At 63.2% G+C, this 16,917-nt stretch overlaps 3 protein-coding genes across 5 annotated transcripts in view; 2 read left to right on the plus strand and 1 right to left on the minus strand.

The window, feature by feature from the left end:
• Positions 1–6,449, plus strand: part of PDE6B (phosphodiesterase 6B) — a 30,439-nt gene extending 23,990 nt beyond the window's left edge. The window contains exons 13-22 of the mRNA XM_032632683.1: positions 181–288; positions 608–717; positions 951–1,038; positions 1,449–1,549; positions 1,791–1,898; positions 2,422–2,485; positions 2,787–2,861; positions 4,230–4,313; positions 5,417–5,573; positions 6,388–6,449. Coding sequence (XP_032488574.1) covers positions 181–288; positions 608–717; positions 951–1,038; positions 1,449–1,549; positions 1,791–1,898; positions 2,422–2,485; positions 2,787–2,861; positions 4,230–4,313; positions 5,417–5,573; positions 6,388–6,449 — 957 coding nt within the window. The remainder of the gene's footprint in view (positions 1–180; positions 289–607; positions 718–950; positions 1,039–1,448; positions 1,550–1,790; positions 1,899–2,421; positions 2,486–2,786; positions 2,862–4,229; positions 4,314–5,416; positions 5,574–6,387) is intronic.
• Positions 6,450–8,142: 1,693 nt separating this feature from the next.
• On the minus strand, positions 8,143–9,741 carry ATP5ME (ATP synthase membrane subunit e). 3 transcript variants are annotated; one of them, XM_032633260.1, is made up of 4 exons: positions 9,589–9,732; positions 9,225–9,279; positions 8,683–8,781; positions 8,143–8,229 (listed from the first exon to the last, which is right to left on the minus strand). In XM_032633260.1, the coding sequence occupies exons 1-4, from the start codon at positions 9,622–9,624 to the stop codon at positions 8,204–8,206; spliced, it is 216 nt and encodes a 71-aa protein (XP_032489151.1). In that variant the 5' UTR covers positions 9,625–9,732; the 3' UTR covers positions 8,143–8,203. The 3 variants fall into 3 exon arrangements, with proteins under 3 accessions (XP_032489151.1, XP_032489149.1, XP_032489150.1); XM_032633259.1 differs by having other exon boundaries at positions 8,187–8,781; positions 9,589–9,733; XM_032633258.1 differs by having other exon boundaries at positions 8,143–8,781; positions 9,225–9,741.
• Positions 9,742–9,860: 119 nt separating this feature from the next.
• MYL5 (myosin light chain 5) lies at positions 9,861–16,485 on the plus strand. The gene is made up of 9 exons (XM_032633261.1): positions 9,861–9,957; positions 12,198–12,315; positions 13,025–13,132; positions 13,709–13,816; positions 13,963–14,038; positions 14,841–14,945; positions 15,355–15,433; positions 15,944–15,992; positions 16,338–16,485. Exons 3-9 carry the CDS (start codon positions 13,130–13,132, stop codon positions 16,431–16,433), a joined length of 516 nt encoding a protein of 171 aa, XP_032489152.1. The 5' UTR covers positions 9,861–9,957; positions 12,198–12,315; positions 13,025–13,129; the 3' UTR covers positions 16,434–16,485.
• Positions 16,486–16,917: the final 432 nt, after the last annotated feature.

A 16,917-nucleotide genomic window follows, 5' to 3' on the forward strand; every position in this document is an offset into this window, starting at 1 on the left:
TCGCTTTGGCTCCACCCCTCCGGCTGCCTGCCACCCCGGGTGCACCCGGCAGGTGCCACCCACGAAAGGCCAGTGGTGGGGCGGGGACGGGACGTGGGCCTTTCCCACAGCTGTCAGCTGGGAGAGCGACGGTGGGACCAGGCGCTCGGTGCCTGGAGCCCACATCTCCGCCTCCCTCAGGTCTTGGTGCGGTTCCTGTTCTCCGTGAGCAAGGGGTACCGGAGAATCACCTACCACAACTGGCGCCACGGCTTCAACGTGGCCCAGACGATGTTCACGCTTCTCATGGTGCGTGGGTGCGGCGGGGGTGGGGAGAGGGCTCACCTGTCTGATCAGGGTGGTGAAGACCCTCCCACTTCCAAGGGCAGCACCCTAGGTGGTGGCTCATCCGCGTGGGAGGTGGGGGCCTTCAAGGGTGGAGGCCCCTCTGACTGGCGCACACCCCCAGCCCGGGAAGTGGGTGGAGAGCACGTGAGCTGGGAAGGGGCAGTGGGGTCGGGCCCAGCTCCCCGCCTCCCACGCCCCTGCCCCCACCCAGCAGAGCAGGGAAGCAAGGGCAGGCGAGGGTGCTGACGGGCTGCAGAATCGTGGGCTCCTGTCTCTGCAGACGGGCAAACTGAAGAGCTACTACACGGACCTGGAGGCCTTCGCCATGGTGACCGCCGGCCTGTGCCATGACATCGACCACCGGGGCACCAACAACCTGTACCAGATGAAGTAGGCGCGCTCCTGGGGCGCCCACGTGGCTGTGCGCTGGAGGCAGCCACAGCGTCCCCGGGGAGGGGCCTGCGGAGAGCTTGCCTCCCAGCAGAGCAGCTGGGGAGAGCGCTTGCCTCTGAGGGCCTGCTGCACCCACAGGGGTGCCCCTTCCTCATGGGGGGAGCTGGGGGCAAACAGGCTGCTCTGGGGCTCCTGACCACTGCTTGCTTTTCATTAAACCTCCGTGACAGATCCCAGAACCCTTTAGCCAAGCTCCATGGCTCCTCGATTTTGGAACGACATCACCTGGAGTTCGGGAAGTTCCTGCTCTCCGAGGAGGTGCGTGCCCTCCGTTTGCTCTCTTGCTGTATTTCCTGGCCGACTGACCTTCGCTTGCACCCCCGGAACTCCACCGCCAGCGTCCACACCACACAGCTCTGGCACTGGAGAAGGGAGGCAGGCTTCGTGGTGGTGGCGACGGGGGTGATGGGACGGGCCTGGTGATTCCAGTTTGGAAATGCCCTCACGGGGGGTGGGGTGGGCTCAGGTCCCCGGAGTGTTGGGGGGGAGAAGGGGGGTGGGGGCCTCCCGGTGCAATGTGCGGCCACCTGGGCCTGGGGCCCGTGACCCTTGGGTAGAAGCTGGCCAGCAACGCCAAGAGGGACAGACGGATGACCTCCAGGAGGGCTGGGGGAGGGGAAAGGACGGGGGGTGCGGGCACGCACCTGTGACCAGAGCCCTGCCTGCAGACCCTGAACATCTACCAGAACCTGAACCGGCGACAGCACGAGCACGTGATCCACCTCATGGACATCGCCATCATCGCCACAGACCTGGCGCTCTACTTCAAGTGGGTGCCACTGCCCGCCCGCCTGGTGGACACCACCAGGAGGCCCCACGGGGAGGGAGCCTGGCCGGGGGGCACCTGGGGCTCCAGGCAGACAGCCCGCCCCGGGGCCCCACAAAGCCTGCACTCCCCACCTCGGTTCCTCTCCTGGAAGGGCGTGTGGGTTGAGATCAAGGAGGACGTGTGGTCCTGCGTGGCGTGAGGGGGCGGGGGTCGACTCCCTCCCTTTGTCCTTGGGGTTCAGGAAGAGGACGATGTTCCAGAAGATTGTGGATGAGTCCCAGAACTACGAGGACAGGAACAGCTGGGTGGAGTACCTCTCCCTGGAGACAACGCGCAAGGAGATAGTCATGTGAGTGCTGGGCGACGCCTCCCCCACAGGACCGGGAGCCCCAGGGCCCAGACGCTCCACAGCAGGAACAGCCCACTTCTCACAGCTTCAGTGCCTCCTACCAACGCTTCGCCTCGCCCGCTCTCCTTTCAGGGGAGCAGCAGTAGGACTTGGGGGTGGACAGGCCTTGTCCACAATTAAATACCGTGCTCACTTCATGAGCCTCCGTCCCTTCACCTGCAAAGTGCAGGTTCAGAACTGCGTCCAGCCCCAGGCCTGTTCCAGAGGTCCAATTAGGAAGTATGTGTAGATCACTGGTCCCCAAGAAGCACTTGCTGACCTTCCCGTCCCTGGCTGCCTAGGGAGAGGGGCGAGGAGACGGGGAGCGTAGGGGAGGCCTGGAGTGGTGTGCAGGGTAGCACCGTCCACTGCCGGAAGGACACTGGGACTTGCACCTGTGCCTCCACGGTCACTGGGCCTTGCAGAGGTGGAGGGGAAGGGGGGAGGCCAGTGTGGATGTGCCTGGAGCTCCGTCTGCCCACAGGGCCATGATGATGACGGCGTGTGACCTGTCTGCCATCACCAAGCCCTGGGAAGTCCAGAGCAAGGTCAGAGTCACGCGGGGCCCCAGATGTCTTGCCAGTCCTCACGGGGTTGCATCCAGGTGGAGCCTGGGATGCGGAAACAGAGCCATTCATCTGCAAGTAGTGCCGAGGGCTGCTGCCCAGCTCTGGGGCCCAGCCAGTGCCGCCACGGTGGAATGGGCTGACACACTCCCAACCTCAATAGTAGGGACACCAGAGTCTGGGGTGCAGAAGACCAAGGGCACCGGCCAACCTGACAGGATCTCAGGACAATATCTGACCATCACCGAATCCACAGCACGCCTGCCTTCCGTGTGCCTTTCAGGTCGCTCTGCTGGTGGCAGCTGAGTTCTGGGAACAAGGGGACCTGGAGAGGACGGTTCTGGATCAGCAGCCCATCGTGAGTGTTGCTTCCAGAATCCTCCATATACCCATCACGGTGCTTGGGAGCCTCGGACAGGGGACCCCCGGGGGTCTGGGGTCCTGGGACCTAACTCTCACTTTGTGGGGTCATGTGACATGAATCTGGTGAGAATTTAGCTGGGACCGAATCTGGGTAAATTGCGGAAAAGGCAGGGATTGGGTAAAACTGTGATGCCTGCAGTGATGGAAAGCCGTTGCCGAAGCTGCAGAGCCGGACTGTGGCTCATGACCGAAAGCCTCCACGGGCCCAGGCAGCTCTGCAGCGAGCCCTGCCCGGCCGTGAGCTGCTCCAGGAAGGCCCAGGGCGGGGCAGGCCTGGCCCGTGGGGAGAGAGCTGGTGGCTGGAGTCCAGGGCTCCCCCTGGCTGTGGCTGAGGCTGCAGGGAGGAGGGGGAGAGGAGGCGGGGACCGGGGGGTAGGGCTGTCCAGTACTGGAAGGACCCTGGGGCTTGGACCTGTGCGCACGGTCGCCAGGTCACAGGGGTCGCCAGGTCACAGGGGCGGAGGGGAGGGAGCGAGGCCCGTCTGGGCGTGACTGGAACTCAGTCTGCCTTCAGGGCTATAACGATGCCCGGACCTTCAGCTCAGCAATGTGGGGGTCAGGAACCTGTTGCTAGACCGAAGTGGCACCTGCATGGGGACAAGGACACGAGCATTACCCAACAATGGGCAGAAGAGATGGAGAGAGATTTTGTCTCACAAGCCAACTCCAGCCACTGAAGAGCTCTCTGAGCACCGGGCTGGGAAGGCTCTGGGGCCAGGTGCAGGCTGCAGGAAAGGGTGCCCTGACCAACTAGCAAGGTCTCTTGGGAGAAGGGCAGGCAGCCTGGCAGTCTCCTCCGGGCCAGGCCTCTAGGGTCCTGCGTGGCTCACTCCAGCACGCCGAGCTCCAGACAGAGGCAACTCCGAGGAAGGGCCTGCCAGGAGGCAACCGGGGGTGGGGGTGGGGGAGGGGGGGATCCAGAGTCTGGACACCAAGGACAGCTCCTTCAAGAGCATGGGGGTTTGCCCCCTTGGGAGTCACGGCCCAGGCCTTGGGTCAGCACCATGGATAGCTCAAGGGGGGGGGGGGCGGAAGCTGGAGGAAGGGGCTCTGCGCTCCACGCCTGGCTGACGTGGCCTGAGCCCAGCGCTGCCTAGGGCAGCTCCCCAGAACGGGGCGGTGGGTCGGAAGGGAAGGGGCGTCCTGGCTTTCCCTTCCAAGGCCAGCTCATCCCCAGGGCGCTGCTCTGTTGTCTCCGTGGACAATTTCACCGAGCCGGGGTGGGGCTGAGTCCTGGGGGCTTGGGGAGGTGTCAGGCACGCCTGCCACCAGGTGCCTCACGGTGTCCCTGCTCCCCCACAAGCCGATGATGGACCGGAACAAGGCGGCCGAGCTCCCCAAACTGCAGGTCGGCTTCATTGACTTTGTGTGCACGTTCGTGTACAAGGTGAGCGTGGCGGCCCAGGGCCTGGCTGGGTTTGCAGGGGAGGGGCGGGGGATGGGCGGGGGGGACGGTGGCTCCCATCCCCCTTGAGTCTGCACTCGGAATCGAAATCCTCAGCGTCACCCCAAGGGGTCCCCTCCCCATCAGACCCCCAGTTTCTCCCTCCCAGAACGTCCTCCTGTTCACCTCGAGGTCGTACCTCAAATGTCCCTTCCCAAACCCCGGCTAAGGTGCCCCTGCCCAGGGCTGCACGCTGTTTTCAGGGCACTGACTGCAGTATACGTGCAGTGCATTTGTGCAGTGTCTGCACCCTGGGGGGAGGGGGGTCCACGCAGCCCAGCAAACACCCGGGTACAGCCCAGTGACAGTGGACGCATGCCAAGGAGCTGGGACAGGTGCTGTGACATCAGCTCCAGGGACTGGCAAGGGAGGGAGGGGGCAGAGCCCTCCCGACTGACACACACCATGATGTCACAGGCCCCGCCCATCTTGGGGGGGCAGACCCCACACTCCGAGGTTTTCAGGTTGAGTTGAGTGACGTCCCTCCTGCCCCACTCCCCACCCCAGCCCCCGAGGTCTCACGCTTCCCTTTACCCCTTTACCGAAACACCAGCTCCCTTTTCTGCCCCCGCCAAGCGGGGGCTGTCAGTGCTGGGGAGGGAGGCGGGACCAGGGTGCACATGCCGGTCCTGAGGTGTTCACTGCCGGGGACCACCAGGCACTCCCCTCCCACTGCCTTCCCCACCTGCGTCCACCCACACAGCCTGCGGGCGTTCACACGTGTTCCTGGGCGAGCATGGGCTCTGTGTGACATGCGATATGCGTATGAGAGAGGGTGAAGGAGGCCCAAGACCTGCACGTCTGGGCCGCCTTCCCAGCCCCCCCTCTGCCAGGGGAACGTCCCTTCTGCTTTGATGCTTTCTACTCTATTCTTGGGGACCTCGCCCCACAGCTCCTGTTCTAACCTCAAGGACACAAACCCCCACGTCCTTCTCCCTTTTCAGGCCTCTACTGGGCACGTGGCACCTCCATGCCCCAGCCCAGCCCAGCCCAGCCCTCCCAGGAGCCCCTGGGGCTGTGGTCCGACTTCTCGGTTCCCTTTCCAGGAGTTCTCCCGCTTCCACGAGGAGATCCTGCCCATGTTCGACCGGCTGCAGAACAACAGGAAGGAGTGGAAGACCCTGGCCGACGAGTACGAGGTGAAGGTGAAGGCCCTGGAGGAGGAGCAGAGGAAGGAGGCGGAGAGGACGGCGGCCAAAAAAGGTCTGCGCTCCACACCTGCCGCCGCCAAGACCACACAGCCGGGCCTCGGCCTGCGGGGGCAGGCACGAGGCAACAGAGTTCAACCCGGAGAAAAGCCAGCCTTCAGGAGGCCCTGTGGTCGGCGCACCAGGGCTCCTGGCTGCACAGGGCACAGGCGGCCACGTGGGGAGGCCCATCCCACAGGAACAGCCCTGCTGATTCAGCGTAGCTGGCGAGCACGGGGGCGCGCTTGGGGTCCTAGCCGGGGACTCAGGAGGGAAGTAACTGAGTGTTACTTCCTCTATAAAAGGGAGGAAAGCCCCGCTGAAATATCGTGAACTCTTAACAGCTCCTCTGTTCCATAATCAATCAGCAGTGCCCTCTTAAGGACTCAGAAACTCTACCTACGCTCCCACGCCAGCTTCAGAGATAAACAGCAGACACATAGAAAATGACAGGAAGCGAGCTAGGAGTCAGCGCGCGGTGTCCTTCCCTGCGCTGCTGCACTTGTTCACCTTCACCCTGCACTGCGGGAGCGTGGCTCTATTGGAACCACTCAGCGCGCCCCCCAAATCAGGACCTGTGAGCTGCTGCCTAGGTTTTTGCTTGCGCTCTGGGACTTTTGTCGCCATTCCCTGAAATGTCCCGCGGGGGAGGGAACCAATAGAAACAAGCCAGCTTCAGAGGCCCAGGCTGGAGCGTCACCAAGGGCTAAACTAGTAACTGCCGGGCTAATCGGCTTGTCTCTGCCCTTCCTCCTGCAGGGTGTGTGGAGGGGAGGAGCTTGGCGCGCCCGTTTCTCACTCACCGCTCACCATCCTGTCTTCTCTTGCAGCCGGCACAGAAGTTTGCAACGGCGGCCCGGCACCCCAGTCTTCCACCTGCTGCATCCTGTGAGCCGGTCAGCGGGCCCCCTGCCCCCTCACCCGACTGGGGCTGTGCCTCTAACCACTGGTACAAGAGCTTAAGAAGCCTGAGAAAACAGCTGAAGACCATTTTGGATATTTTCAATTTAAGGTTTGTGTGTTTACGAACCAAAGCCAACTATGAATGGTCTGAACGGTACAGCCCACCTTACACTCACCCACATCTTGGATGCACAGTAATCACCAAGATCTTCAAAAAGGGTCTGTAAACTGTGTGTCTAAAAGCACCGGGTACTGTACGTGTATCTATGTATATATGGGTGGAGAAATGGATACATAGATGCCAATTCCCATCTGGTCTAGGAAGAAATGCATGCACAAAAATTGAGAATAAAATCAAAAGAAAACACACTGCCATTTTTTTACTTGGTGGAGGACGCTCATTTGTGACCAACCGCAAAATCCTGCCAGAAAGGTCCAGGCTGCGAGAACAGCAGTGATCAGACGTGAGCGATCCGTGCAAACATAATCTGTAACGAACGCTGCCCGGGAGCTGCTCTGGACCGCGCTGACGGACCAGCGCCGGTGGCCTGCCCAAGTCCTCCTGCACCACTGAGGTTTCCTTCATGGGAGCAACCATATGCCTCCAAGGACCTAATTAATGGTTCTGAGCCGGGAAGAAAAGCGAGTCAGACCCAAACGGGGCAATGCAAGACTCACGCTTGAAATGGGTCCTAAATTACCTGATAGAAATTAAGGACCTTTAGCTCATAACGTTAGCTCCAAAGCAAATGTTTCCAGATACTGGAAACTCTTCTTGGCTGCAGCCTTGGCCAGAGCTGCAAGGCCAAATGAGTTGCTTTAAGGCCGGTTCAAGATGCTGCCCTCTGCCAGCACTCCCAGCGGGGGTCGGGGGTCGGGGGTCGGGGGGGATGGACACGCCCCACAAAACCTTCAGCTCACAGTGGCACCTGGGGCTCCTCCAGGTTCCCAGGGGGACCAGTGCCAGCTACCCACCCACCTCACGATACCCCAGGGCGTGTGCACCATCACGCACTCCAGCCTCACCTTAACTGAAGACAGGGCTGTACGCCGCTTCTCACCTCCTCACGTTTGCAGATGGACTCATTTGACAAATAAACTGGGGCTCTAAGCCTAGGCAACCTGCTCCTGGCACAAAACTGGGAACAGCAACTTCTGACACCAGGCCTCGGGATGAAAGGCCACAGCCACCAGGGGTGGAGTCTGCCGTCTGCTCAGGCACGAAGGCCTAAGCCCCCTGAACACCCAGCTGCACCCCAGCCTGGTCCTCAGGAGGCCACATCCGCTCCCTGGGGTCAAGGGGAGAACGTGCAGGAGGGCGATGGAGATCCAGGTCCCAACCGTAAAGGCATCAGGCCATCTCCACCCCCACCATCTGCAAAGCCTGCCCCTCCCCTGCCCATCCAAGGGTCTGGGCCAGGCTCGGCGCACAGAAGACCGAGCAGTGCTCACAACGCCTGGCCAGCTGTGTCTCCGCTACAGACTGCATCCTTTGGCCTCCACCACAGATACCCCGGGGCAGGCGATGGAGGTTCTGCGCATCCCGCCTGGTTTATGCACTGGTCACTGACTGGTTCTTCTGGAATCCCTCCCCACCCACACCCCACATAACCTGAGAAGGTAGGAACACAACTGCTGAATCTGAGTCCAGAAACCAAGCAACCGAGGACAGTAAAGGGAAGTCAGAGAATCACACAGTACAGGAGGCTTTATTCATCCACACTGCTCCGGGGAAAGGCGGGCTCACTTTAATATGCTGTCCCCTTGGGCTGAAAGATTGGAAGGAAAACAGACGCGCCATTACACACTCGGGCCACCCAAAGGGCCCACTTTCGACGTCTGGCGTTAAACCACTCAGTATCTCACTCCGTGGTGGGCCTGGCTATGCTCTGCTGCACTCCCAGCCTGGGCCTTCCTCACCCCTGCCCGTCCTGACCGCAAGCTGCCGCCGCAGGCAGGGAGAGGTGAGCCTGGTTCTGGTCCTGGGGCCTCGCTGAGGGTGGCCGACAGTTCACGCCCAAGGCCTCACTAAAGGGAGTCAGCGCCACGCACCCCCAACGCCCACACCTGCTCTCCCTCCCACTCCCCCAGAAGAGGACCCAGGGGCCAGCAGGGACCAAGACAGCGGCCCTTCCCCTCCACTGTGGGGCTCATCTGGACCAGCAGCTGTTTCTGGAAATGCGGGTGGAGAGCAAATCCACGAGGTTCGGCAGCACGAGTACCTTCTGCCAGTTCTCTCTCAATGCGCCTCTGCTCATCCTGCTGCTTCTTCTCCTCGGCTGCTATCCTCCTCTCCTCCTCTGCCCGGGGTTTCAGGTAATCTGTTAAAGGAAAGGGAAAGGGAGGGATGATATCAGTGAACTTTTCCACCGACGCACTGAGTAAAAGGAATTCAGTGCACAAGCAAAGGCATCTTCAAGTGCACCGTGAACGCCAGAGATACCTGTTTTACCTAGATATGCGTAAAGGCCTGACACTCACTCCTCAACACAGAGCCCCACCCGGAGGGCAGCTACAGGGTCCCCGCTGCCACCCCGGCGTCTTGCCGCCCCTCACTCAGGTCTCTGTGCTGCAAGGGGCTGCCCGACCAAACTACACGCCTGCCGCGGCGGCGCTCAAGGGTCCAGCCCGCTCGGGTTTCTGGGTCTGGCGCCTCCCGCCCTGCCCCCTCTCCTGCCCGGCACCCGGGACCCCGCACCGTCGTCGAGAAGCCCCGTGAGCGCCCCGTGGGCTGGGACGGCTTTATACGCCCGTGGTCACTCACCGTAGCGCTTGGCTCCGTAAACCACGCCGAGGAACAAGGCGGAGTAACGGCCGAGCTGCGGGGAAAGGGCGGTCAGGACCGGCGGAGCGGAACCGGGGTCCGGGGGCTTTCTCAGCCCGCGGGGGGTCCCGGGCGCGGGGGACGCGTGCGGGGAAGGGGGGTCTCGCACCCGCGGCCTCTGGGGCCGATGCGGGGGGCGGGGGAAAATCGCAGCCTCCGGGTCGGGGCGCGGGGGCGGGGTGAGAGAGGGGTGGTTGTCCTGCCGAGCGGAGGCCGGGCCGGAGGTCTCGAGCTCCGCGGAGTCGCTCACGCGCGGGCCTACGCGGAACCGAGCACCCGGCCGCGGCCGCGAAACCTGGTTCACCTTGATGAGCGGAGAGACCTGCACTGGCGGAACCATCTTGCCCGTGACCTTCGCGCCGGAAGCACAACGCGGACCGAGGAGGACGCTCCAAGGGCCCGGAAAACATTGGAGACGCAGAAGCTCACCCGGGTGGGCGCATGCGCCGTCAGCAGCCAGAAGGCGCCGGAGCCGCCCCCTGGCGGCCGGAGGGAGAACGGCGCGCGCACCCGTTCGCGGAGGGGTGACGTCACCAGGCGCGCGGCTCGCGACTGGCTCCGCATGCGCAGTGGCCCAGGCGGCACGTGCTTGTTCCCCAGAGCGGGTGCGACCCTTCCAGGCACTGACGTTTTCGGACCAGGTTGAGCACACATCGAGGCCCGCACACCACAGGTACAAATATTTGAAAAGTATAAGTCCACATTACAAAGTGTGAAATAGAGTTCTCGCTATCCTCCTTCCCTGGGCTGTCCCGCCCCGCCCACTGCTGCAGGGCGGCCCCAGCCACGCTGAGGCTAGTCCCGGTCCGCAGCAGTCCCAGGCCAGCCCAGAGGACAGCCCAGGAAGGGGCTAGAGGCTCTGGGTAGGGAATCCGGGGTCCGGGTACAAAATGTAACCTGAGTGCAGGCCGGCTCCCAGCAGAGACGGGTGGCCGTGGCCGGCCCCTCTGGGCTCACAGAGAGGCCAGGCCGACCATGTGGCCTCCGAGTCGCTTCCCAGGACCGCACTGCCTGGCGTACCCCCTCCTGCCACCCCCACCCCCGGTCCCAGACCCAGCCCCCCGGCAGAGCTAGAGTTTCCTCACCCTAGGAGCCTCTCCAGCAGAAGGGGGCTCAGGTCTTCCTGATAAGGCCACCCTAGCAGAACCTGCTCCCTGGGTCTCCCCGACTCCGGCCCTCAGGATCATGGAGCCCCAAGCTTCAAGGTTCACATCAGATAGGTCCTCGCTCACTTCTGCTGCCCTCTGTTGGGGAGGCAGGGGTCGCACTGGTGGGGTACTCTGGCCCCCTCAGAGGAGAAGACTGTCTCCCCCAGATCTGTGGTCAGCCCCAGCGAAGACACAGCTGACCAAGACCAGGTGTGCAAAGAGGCTGCCCAGAGATGGGCAGTGGTGGCCGGACAGCCTCCCAACTGAGCCTGCTGTGCTGACACACAGTTCCCATGGCAACGGGGCTTGGGGGTCTGGTGGTAGGACCACCCATGCCTTGGGCCCTGTGCTGCTCCAGGCATAAACTCCCGGAGAACCAGGGCTGGGGGCTCACAAGCATCCCTGCTCCACTGCTAGGGGAGATCACTTCCAATTCTAAAGAGAATAGAATGCAGGGACAAAAATTCCAGGGCACACAGAATGTGCTCAGTAAATCTGCACCAAGGGGAAGCCCCTCAGCAGCCACCAGGGGCCTGAGCAGACCCTGCTCCGTCTCCATTTGCTGGGGAGTCCTGGCTCTGGGCCTTCCACTGGGAAGCTAGTAAATCACCTGTGCTGTTTCCTGGGCTGGGAGTGGGAACGCCAAGGTGGATCCTACAGGGCAGCTGGGCTCTTTTCTGAACCCTCTGAGGACTCCTGCCTGACACCCATTCTCTGTGGCCTCTGGGGGGCCTGGGGTGGGGGGAGGACCTCTTGACCCACCCCCTCCCCACTCATTCCTTCCCAAGGAAGCTGTAGGCACACATTGACTCCACAAGGCACAAAGTAACACTCCTCCACCGCCCACATGCTGTGTCAATGCTGAGCACCACCCCTCCACCTCCATCTTGCCCTGGAGCAGCCAGGCAGATGACCTCAGGTGGCAAATGTGTTTTCCCTTCCCTGGATTTTAAAATAAACCAGATTCCTCAGCAACTCATTTTTCCAGAATCAAAAATAAATTTCTCTGGGGCTGAAGGTGGGGCCGGAGTGCTGGTGGGGGGACCACATACCAGTAGCTTCCACGGTGCCGGGGGCGGGGGGGGGAGTGGCGGCCAGCGGAGGGCACGCACAGGCCCAGGAACACACGCTTACGGAAACCGTCCAGGGAAGACCCCTGAAGCCGGGGAGACCCACATTGGCCCGGAGTCCTTCCTGGGGACGTCGGGGTGGGGTCGGGGCAGGGGCATCCAACCTGGCTCAGGCTCAGGACGCAGGGGCCGCCTGCTGACACCCCTGCACCTGTCAGGGCAGCTGTCCGTGCTGAGTCCCGATATTCTCCCAGGAGCCAGGTTCTGTGGCTATCTTTAGAGCTGTGCTCAGACCGAGGCCGGCCGCAGGACACCTCCCCAGGGGCTCAGCTAGCCTACTTCGGCCCTCCCCAAGCCTGGGCCTCCTGAGCACAGACCCCACGGGCCTACCCCTCTCTCGGTGTGCTGTTCCCCACTCCCGCAGCCCAGCCAAGGTCCGTCCCGGCGTCGCACCTAGACCCGCCTGGCTGGGAGTGATGGGGTCCCCGCGCAGCCCAGGCCCAGGTGTCCCACATCGGTCACACATTAGCCCTCTAGGGGTCCTCCAGACAGAGCCACCAGGAGCCCCCAGGTCCCTCCAGGCGGGTCACGCATCCCCAGCCAGGTTCCTCAAATGGTGAGCTGGCCCTGGGATCGCGGATGGCAGCACCTCAGCAGCACCACGTGACGGAGGGTGTGTGCCCCTCGCCTTCCAGCCGCAGCAGGTGCTGTGTGGCTCGGAGATGTGCCCCTGAGGACCCCCACCCAGTGATTGCAGCTCATCCCAACCCCACCCAGACCTGGCCCCGGAGGCTCAGAAAACTTGTTCTCCAGGTATGAAACCACCGCGGAATTCCATCTGCCCACTTCATCCACCCACTGGCCTCCTCCTCCTGTTCAGCCTGCAGACCCACCACCCCACCCCTTCCTGCCACTAACTCTGCATTTCCCCACCATCAAGGACCAGGGCATCTTCTCCCTGGCTCTGTGGTGGCCTCCAACATCTGGCACCACCAACGGGCACCTGGGCCAGGTCCCCTCCCCAAACTCTGCCCCTGGGGCCATGCTGTAGCAGGAAGATCTGGCTGAGTGCTGGGCCCAGCCCAGCCCACATGGGCCATCCTCCATCCCAGAAATGTCATCCCCCTCTGAGGGCCAGGCAAGGAGCTCCCTGCCGTGGGGACAGGAGGGCTGGCCCCAGGGCTGGGGTCAGGGCCTGGGACGTCTCTGCCACCAAGGCGGGGAGGCAAGGGCAGACAGACATACTCAGGGAGTGCTTGCCGACTGGCCACCAGAGTGTGTGCAAGTCTGGGAACGGTGCCCCTTCCTCTGGTTCCCGCAGTCCCCAGGCCCTTGACCCATGTGCAGGTCACCCCAGAGATGCACAGAACACAGACTCCAGGGTAGGGGGCAGGTGGGGAGGTGCCTGAAGGCTGGGGGCCTATTGGGCCAGCAGGATGGGGGCGTCTGACTCACTGCTGGCTGCCAAAGCTCGCTCTGCAGTTGTCCAGTCCCCCGGGTAGCCCTGAGCCTGTCCTTGTAGGGAGTGGCAGCCGGAGTCTGAGCTGTCCTGGGGGACTCGGTAAGAGCTTAAGACGGACGACCTCAGCAGGGAGGGCACAGACCATTGCATCAGGCAGACCCAGGCATGGTGAGTGTGCTGTGTGTACACACATAGGTGTGTCTGTACCTGATGTGCATGTGGGACCGTGTGGATGGGTGTGTATGCACGTGTCACACGCATGAGTGTTTTGCCTGATTACGTGTGCACACAAGTTGAGTTTGTGCACATGTGTGAGGGTCTGTGTGTGCTGGGGTTTGGGGGAGATCTGTGCCCTATGAAAGCCCTGGTGACAGCCTGGGGCTGGAAGGTGGGGGTCCTGGCCTTCACCCTAGTGGGATCCCCAGAACAAGCCCTTCCACCTTCTGGCCGCCAGCACGGTTCATTTGCTCCCTGGTCCTCCTGGCTGGACTGCAGACTGAGCAGGGCATAGTTCAGGGTGAACCCTGGGTGCTGTGCTCTGTCAGGGGCCCCCCACGGGTCCCTCTGACCATGCCAAGCACGGGCAGCTGCCCCAGCCCAGGGACACGGGCTTGGGGCCCCCTGGAGCCCCAGATGCCACGGTGCACCCATCCCTCTGCATAAAGTCTCCTCAAATGCCTGGCTGCCCCCAAGGAGACCCTCGGGCAGGCTAGGGGACCCTGAGCCTTGGTGTTCTCATCTCAGGCCAGCAGAAAGGCCAAGAAGAAGGAGGGGGGGGCCCTGCGGGCCCAGAGGGCGTCATCCAATGTCTTCTCCAACTTTGAGCAGACCCAGATCCAGGAGTTCAAGGAGGTGAGGCCCTGCTCTTGTACCGGGAACCCCTCCACCCAGAAGCTCATACCTGAGGGGTCCCCTGGGAAGTGTAATGCAGGTGACAAGACCCTCGATCCAGAGCCAGGAAAGGGGGTGCAGCCTGGTGAACCTGGCCTCGGTTTCAGGCGTTCACACTCATGGACCAGAACCGAGACGGCTTCATTGACAAGGAGGACCTGAAGGACACCTACGCCTCCCTGGGTATGTGCCCCGGGGGCAGAACTCTAGCACAGCACCCCGACTCCCCCGCCCTCCGGCTCCAGTCCCAGAGAGCCTCGCTCCGCTCCTGGGCCTTAAAGCCTGACCTGACTTCCCATGGGCTCTGAGGGGGAGGGGGGCCTCTCCTGGGGAGAAATTCCCCTCTAGTTTGACCAGGGCAGGCAGAGGGCATCACAGGGCGGGTGACACAACCCAAGCATGGGCGTCCCAGAGCCGGAGATGGTAAAGAGCTCGAGGAAGGCGCTGCTGCCCCCGCGCGGCGGAGGCTGGCACTCCCACCCCCGGCACGGTCAGGAGGCCCAGGAGTGCAGCTGGCAGAGGACACAGAGACCCACCAGAGGCTCGTCCTTCACAGGCGTCATGGCCCAGCCTGCGGCTCTGCCTCCCTCCCCACCTGGGGACGGCTGTCCTCAGCCTGAGGCGGCCCTGCCCTTGGAGCTGGGCGGGGGGCAGGCTGGTTTCTACCTGGGGGGTGCCCCCTCACACCCAGGTAACAGATCACAGGCCTTCCGGCTTCTCTCCCCCACTCAGTCCACCTCCTGGGGCTGGGGTTTGGGGCTCTGCTGACCCTCAGAACCTGTATCCATCCACCATGCCTGGGCCAAGGGTGCCTGCACTGACTCACCTCCCTCTCTCCGGTCGCCCCATCTTTGTTCTGGGGTTGCCTGGAGAATGATGGAGGGGGGTGGCCCCGTGGGGCACCTATTCGGACCACAAGGCAGCCAGGGCGGGCGACACTCCTGCCCTGTGACCCCCCCCACCCCACCCCTGACGTCTGCAACAGGCAAAACCAACGTCAAGGAAGAGGAGCTGGATGCCATGCTCAGGGAGGCCTCAGGGCCCATCAACTTCACCATGTTCCTGAACATGTTTGGGGAGAAGCTGAGCGGTGAGTGCGGGCCAGCCCACAGGTCTGCCAGCGCAGCGTGTGCGCTTACGTGGTTCCAGGCACTTAGAGATCCACACGTCTCACCTAAAAACCCAAATTTGCAGATCCCTTGAAAAGCCCCAGGACCTGGCATTCTGGGACCCACATCTGTGGGGCCCTGTCAGCCCCCCAGGGTGGGTGAGCTGACAGCCCAGACCCAACTCTTCGCCCACTGATGGGGGCCTCTGTCCCTCACTGGGAACTCGCCCAGCTCTGGGCCTAGCGGGACCCAAGGGACCCCGAGAACAGTACCCCTGGGGTGGGAGCTGAGGGTCTCCCAGGTGCTCAGAGTGGGAAGGCCATTCAGGGCACTGAGTGGGCAAGGGCGTGGACCCCAAGTCGCCCAGGACTCAAGGCCTCCTGTGGGCAGGCACGGATGCCGAGGAGACCATCCTCAACGCATTCAAGATGCTGGACTCCGACGGCAAAGGCAGCATCAACAAGGACTAGTGAGTGTGGCCGCAGGCGCCCGGGTGTCACCAGGGTAGGAGGGGTGCCAACCGCCCCACCCCGCTTTCAGGTCCTGATTGGCCTGCCCGGGATCCTGAGTCCCTCAGGGTACCCGAGGGCTGGATCAGCCCTACCCACACGGGGCCAGTGGTCACTGCCTTTCAGTGCCATCGCTGGGTCTTTAGCCCCTCTGGGGGCTACTTCAGCCAGGCACCGTGAACGGACCTATTCGGTGCGCCAGGCACTGGCCCCCAGGGGCGTGGGGGTCAGGGAAGGCTCCCTGTGGGCACCCCCCCACCCCACCCCAGTGCCCAGGACTCACCCAGAGCCAGGCTCCCAAGAGGCATCTGCCCTGTGAGCGGGTGGGATTGAAGGGGGGGCACACCCACCTCGGAGCAGCGCTGTCCCCCCATGTGGACCTGTCACGGGGCTCCCCCGGGGCCACCCCTCCAGTCAGGGCCATGCCTGCTCCAGAGCAGCCTAACTTGGCCCCTCCCTTCTGTCCTCAGTATCAGGCGGCTGCTCATGTCCCAGGCCGACAGGATGACGGCTGAGGAGGTCTGTCCCCTCGCCCCACCCCACCCCCGTCCCCAAGGCCCTCTGTGGAGCCCAAGCATGGCTCTCGGGGCTCTGGGGGCTCAAGAAGGGGAGGTGCCTCAGCCCCCAGAGGCTGCAGCCTTGGGGAGGGTGGGACGCCCGGTGTCCAGGAAGGGAGACACCCGCCCCGGCCCCAACCCTTGCTCTGCAGGGTCTCCCCGCAACTTCCTTCCCCCCAAGCACAGAAACAAGAAGGAGCCTGGAGTCCAGTTCCTGTAATTAATTCACCTGCTGGCTGCGGCCTCGGGGACCCTCCCACTCCCTCCCACCCCTGCCTGGGCCTCACGACCCCCACCAAACTCGCAGGTTGACCAGATGTTCCAGTTCTCCACCATCGACGCTGCAGGCAACCTGGACTACAAGGCACTGAGTTACGTGCTCACCCACGGGGAGGCGGAGTGAGGGGCACCCCTCCCCCACTGGGCCGCGGCCAGTTCAATAAACGCGAACCCACAAACCGGCCTGCGAGTGTCTCTTTCGGGGGGAGAAGGTGCCCGCCTGGGGGTGGGAGTGTCCGTGGGGGTAGGAGGGTCTTCAGGGGGTGGGAACGTCTGCGTGGGGCCCACCCTCTGCTTCCGGCCCAGCCTGGCCCCACCTGCTCTCCCCACCTGTGCTCGCGCCTGGCTGGGGGGCTGCTCATTCAGGGCTCAGCAGAGGTTGAGCATGGCTCTGGGATAGGCTCCTTCAAGGAAGGCCTTCCCCACACCTGTCCACTCCAGACTCAGCCATGCTGGGGCCCTCAGAATCCCCAGCCCACTCAGCACCCCTCAGCCGTGTCCCCAGGCCAGGCCGGCCTGCCCATACGCAGCCCCTGCCCCAGCCACCCTGGGTCTGGCCTGGCCACTGGAGTGCCCTGCCTGGTCAGCGGCCTCTTGCCTACACAGCG

Source organism: Phocoena sinus, chromosome 5, assembly GCF_008692025.1.
Source record: "Phocoena sinus isolate mPhoSin1 chromosome 5, mPhoSin1.pri, whole genome shotgun sequence".
Lineage (NCBI taxonomy): Eukaryota > Metazoa > Chordata > Mammalia > Artiodactyla > Phocoenidae > Phocoena > Phocoena sinus.

Excerpts from the sequence above, each read along its gene's own strand:
- ATP5ME (XM_032633258.1), bottom strand. The coding sequence starts at position 9,624 with ATGGTTCCGCCAGTGCAGGTCTCTCCGCTCATCAAGGTGAACCAGGTT. Across the intron at positions 8,782-9,224 it reads TTACGGAGCCAAGCGCTACG|ATTACCTGAAACCCCGGGCA; the intron begins GTGAGTGACCAC and ends TTCCTTTAACAG.
- MYL5 (XM_032633261.1), top strand. Across the intron at positions 13,817-13,962 it reads AGATCCAGGAGTTCAAGGAG|GCGTTCACACTCATGGACCA; the intron begins GTGAGGCCCTGC and ends CCTCGGTTTCAG. Across the intron at positions 14,039-14,840 it reads GGACACCTACGCCTCCCTGG|GCAAAACCAACGTCAAGGAA; the intron begins GTATGTGCCCCG and ends CGTCTGCAACAG.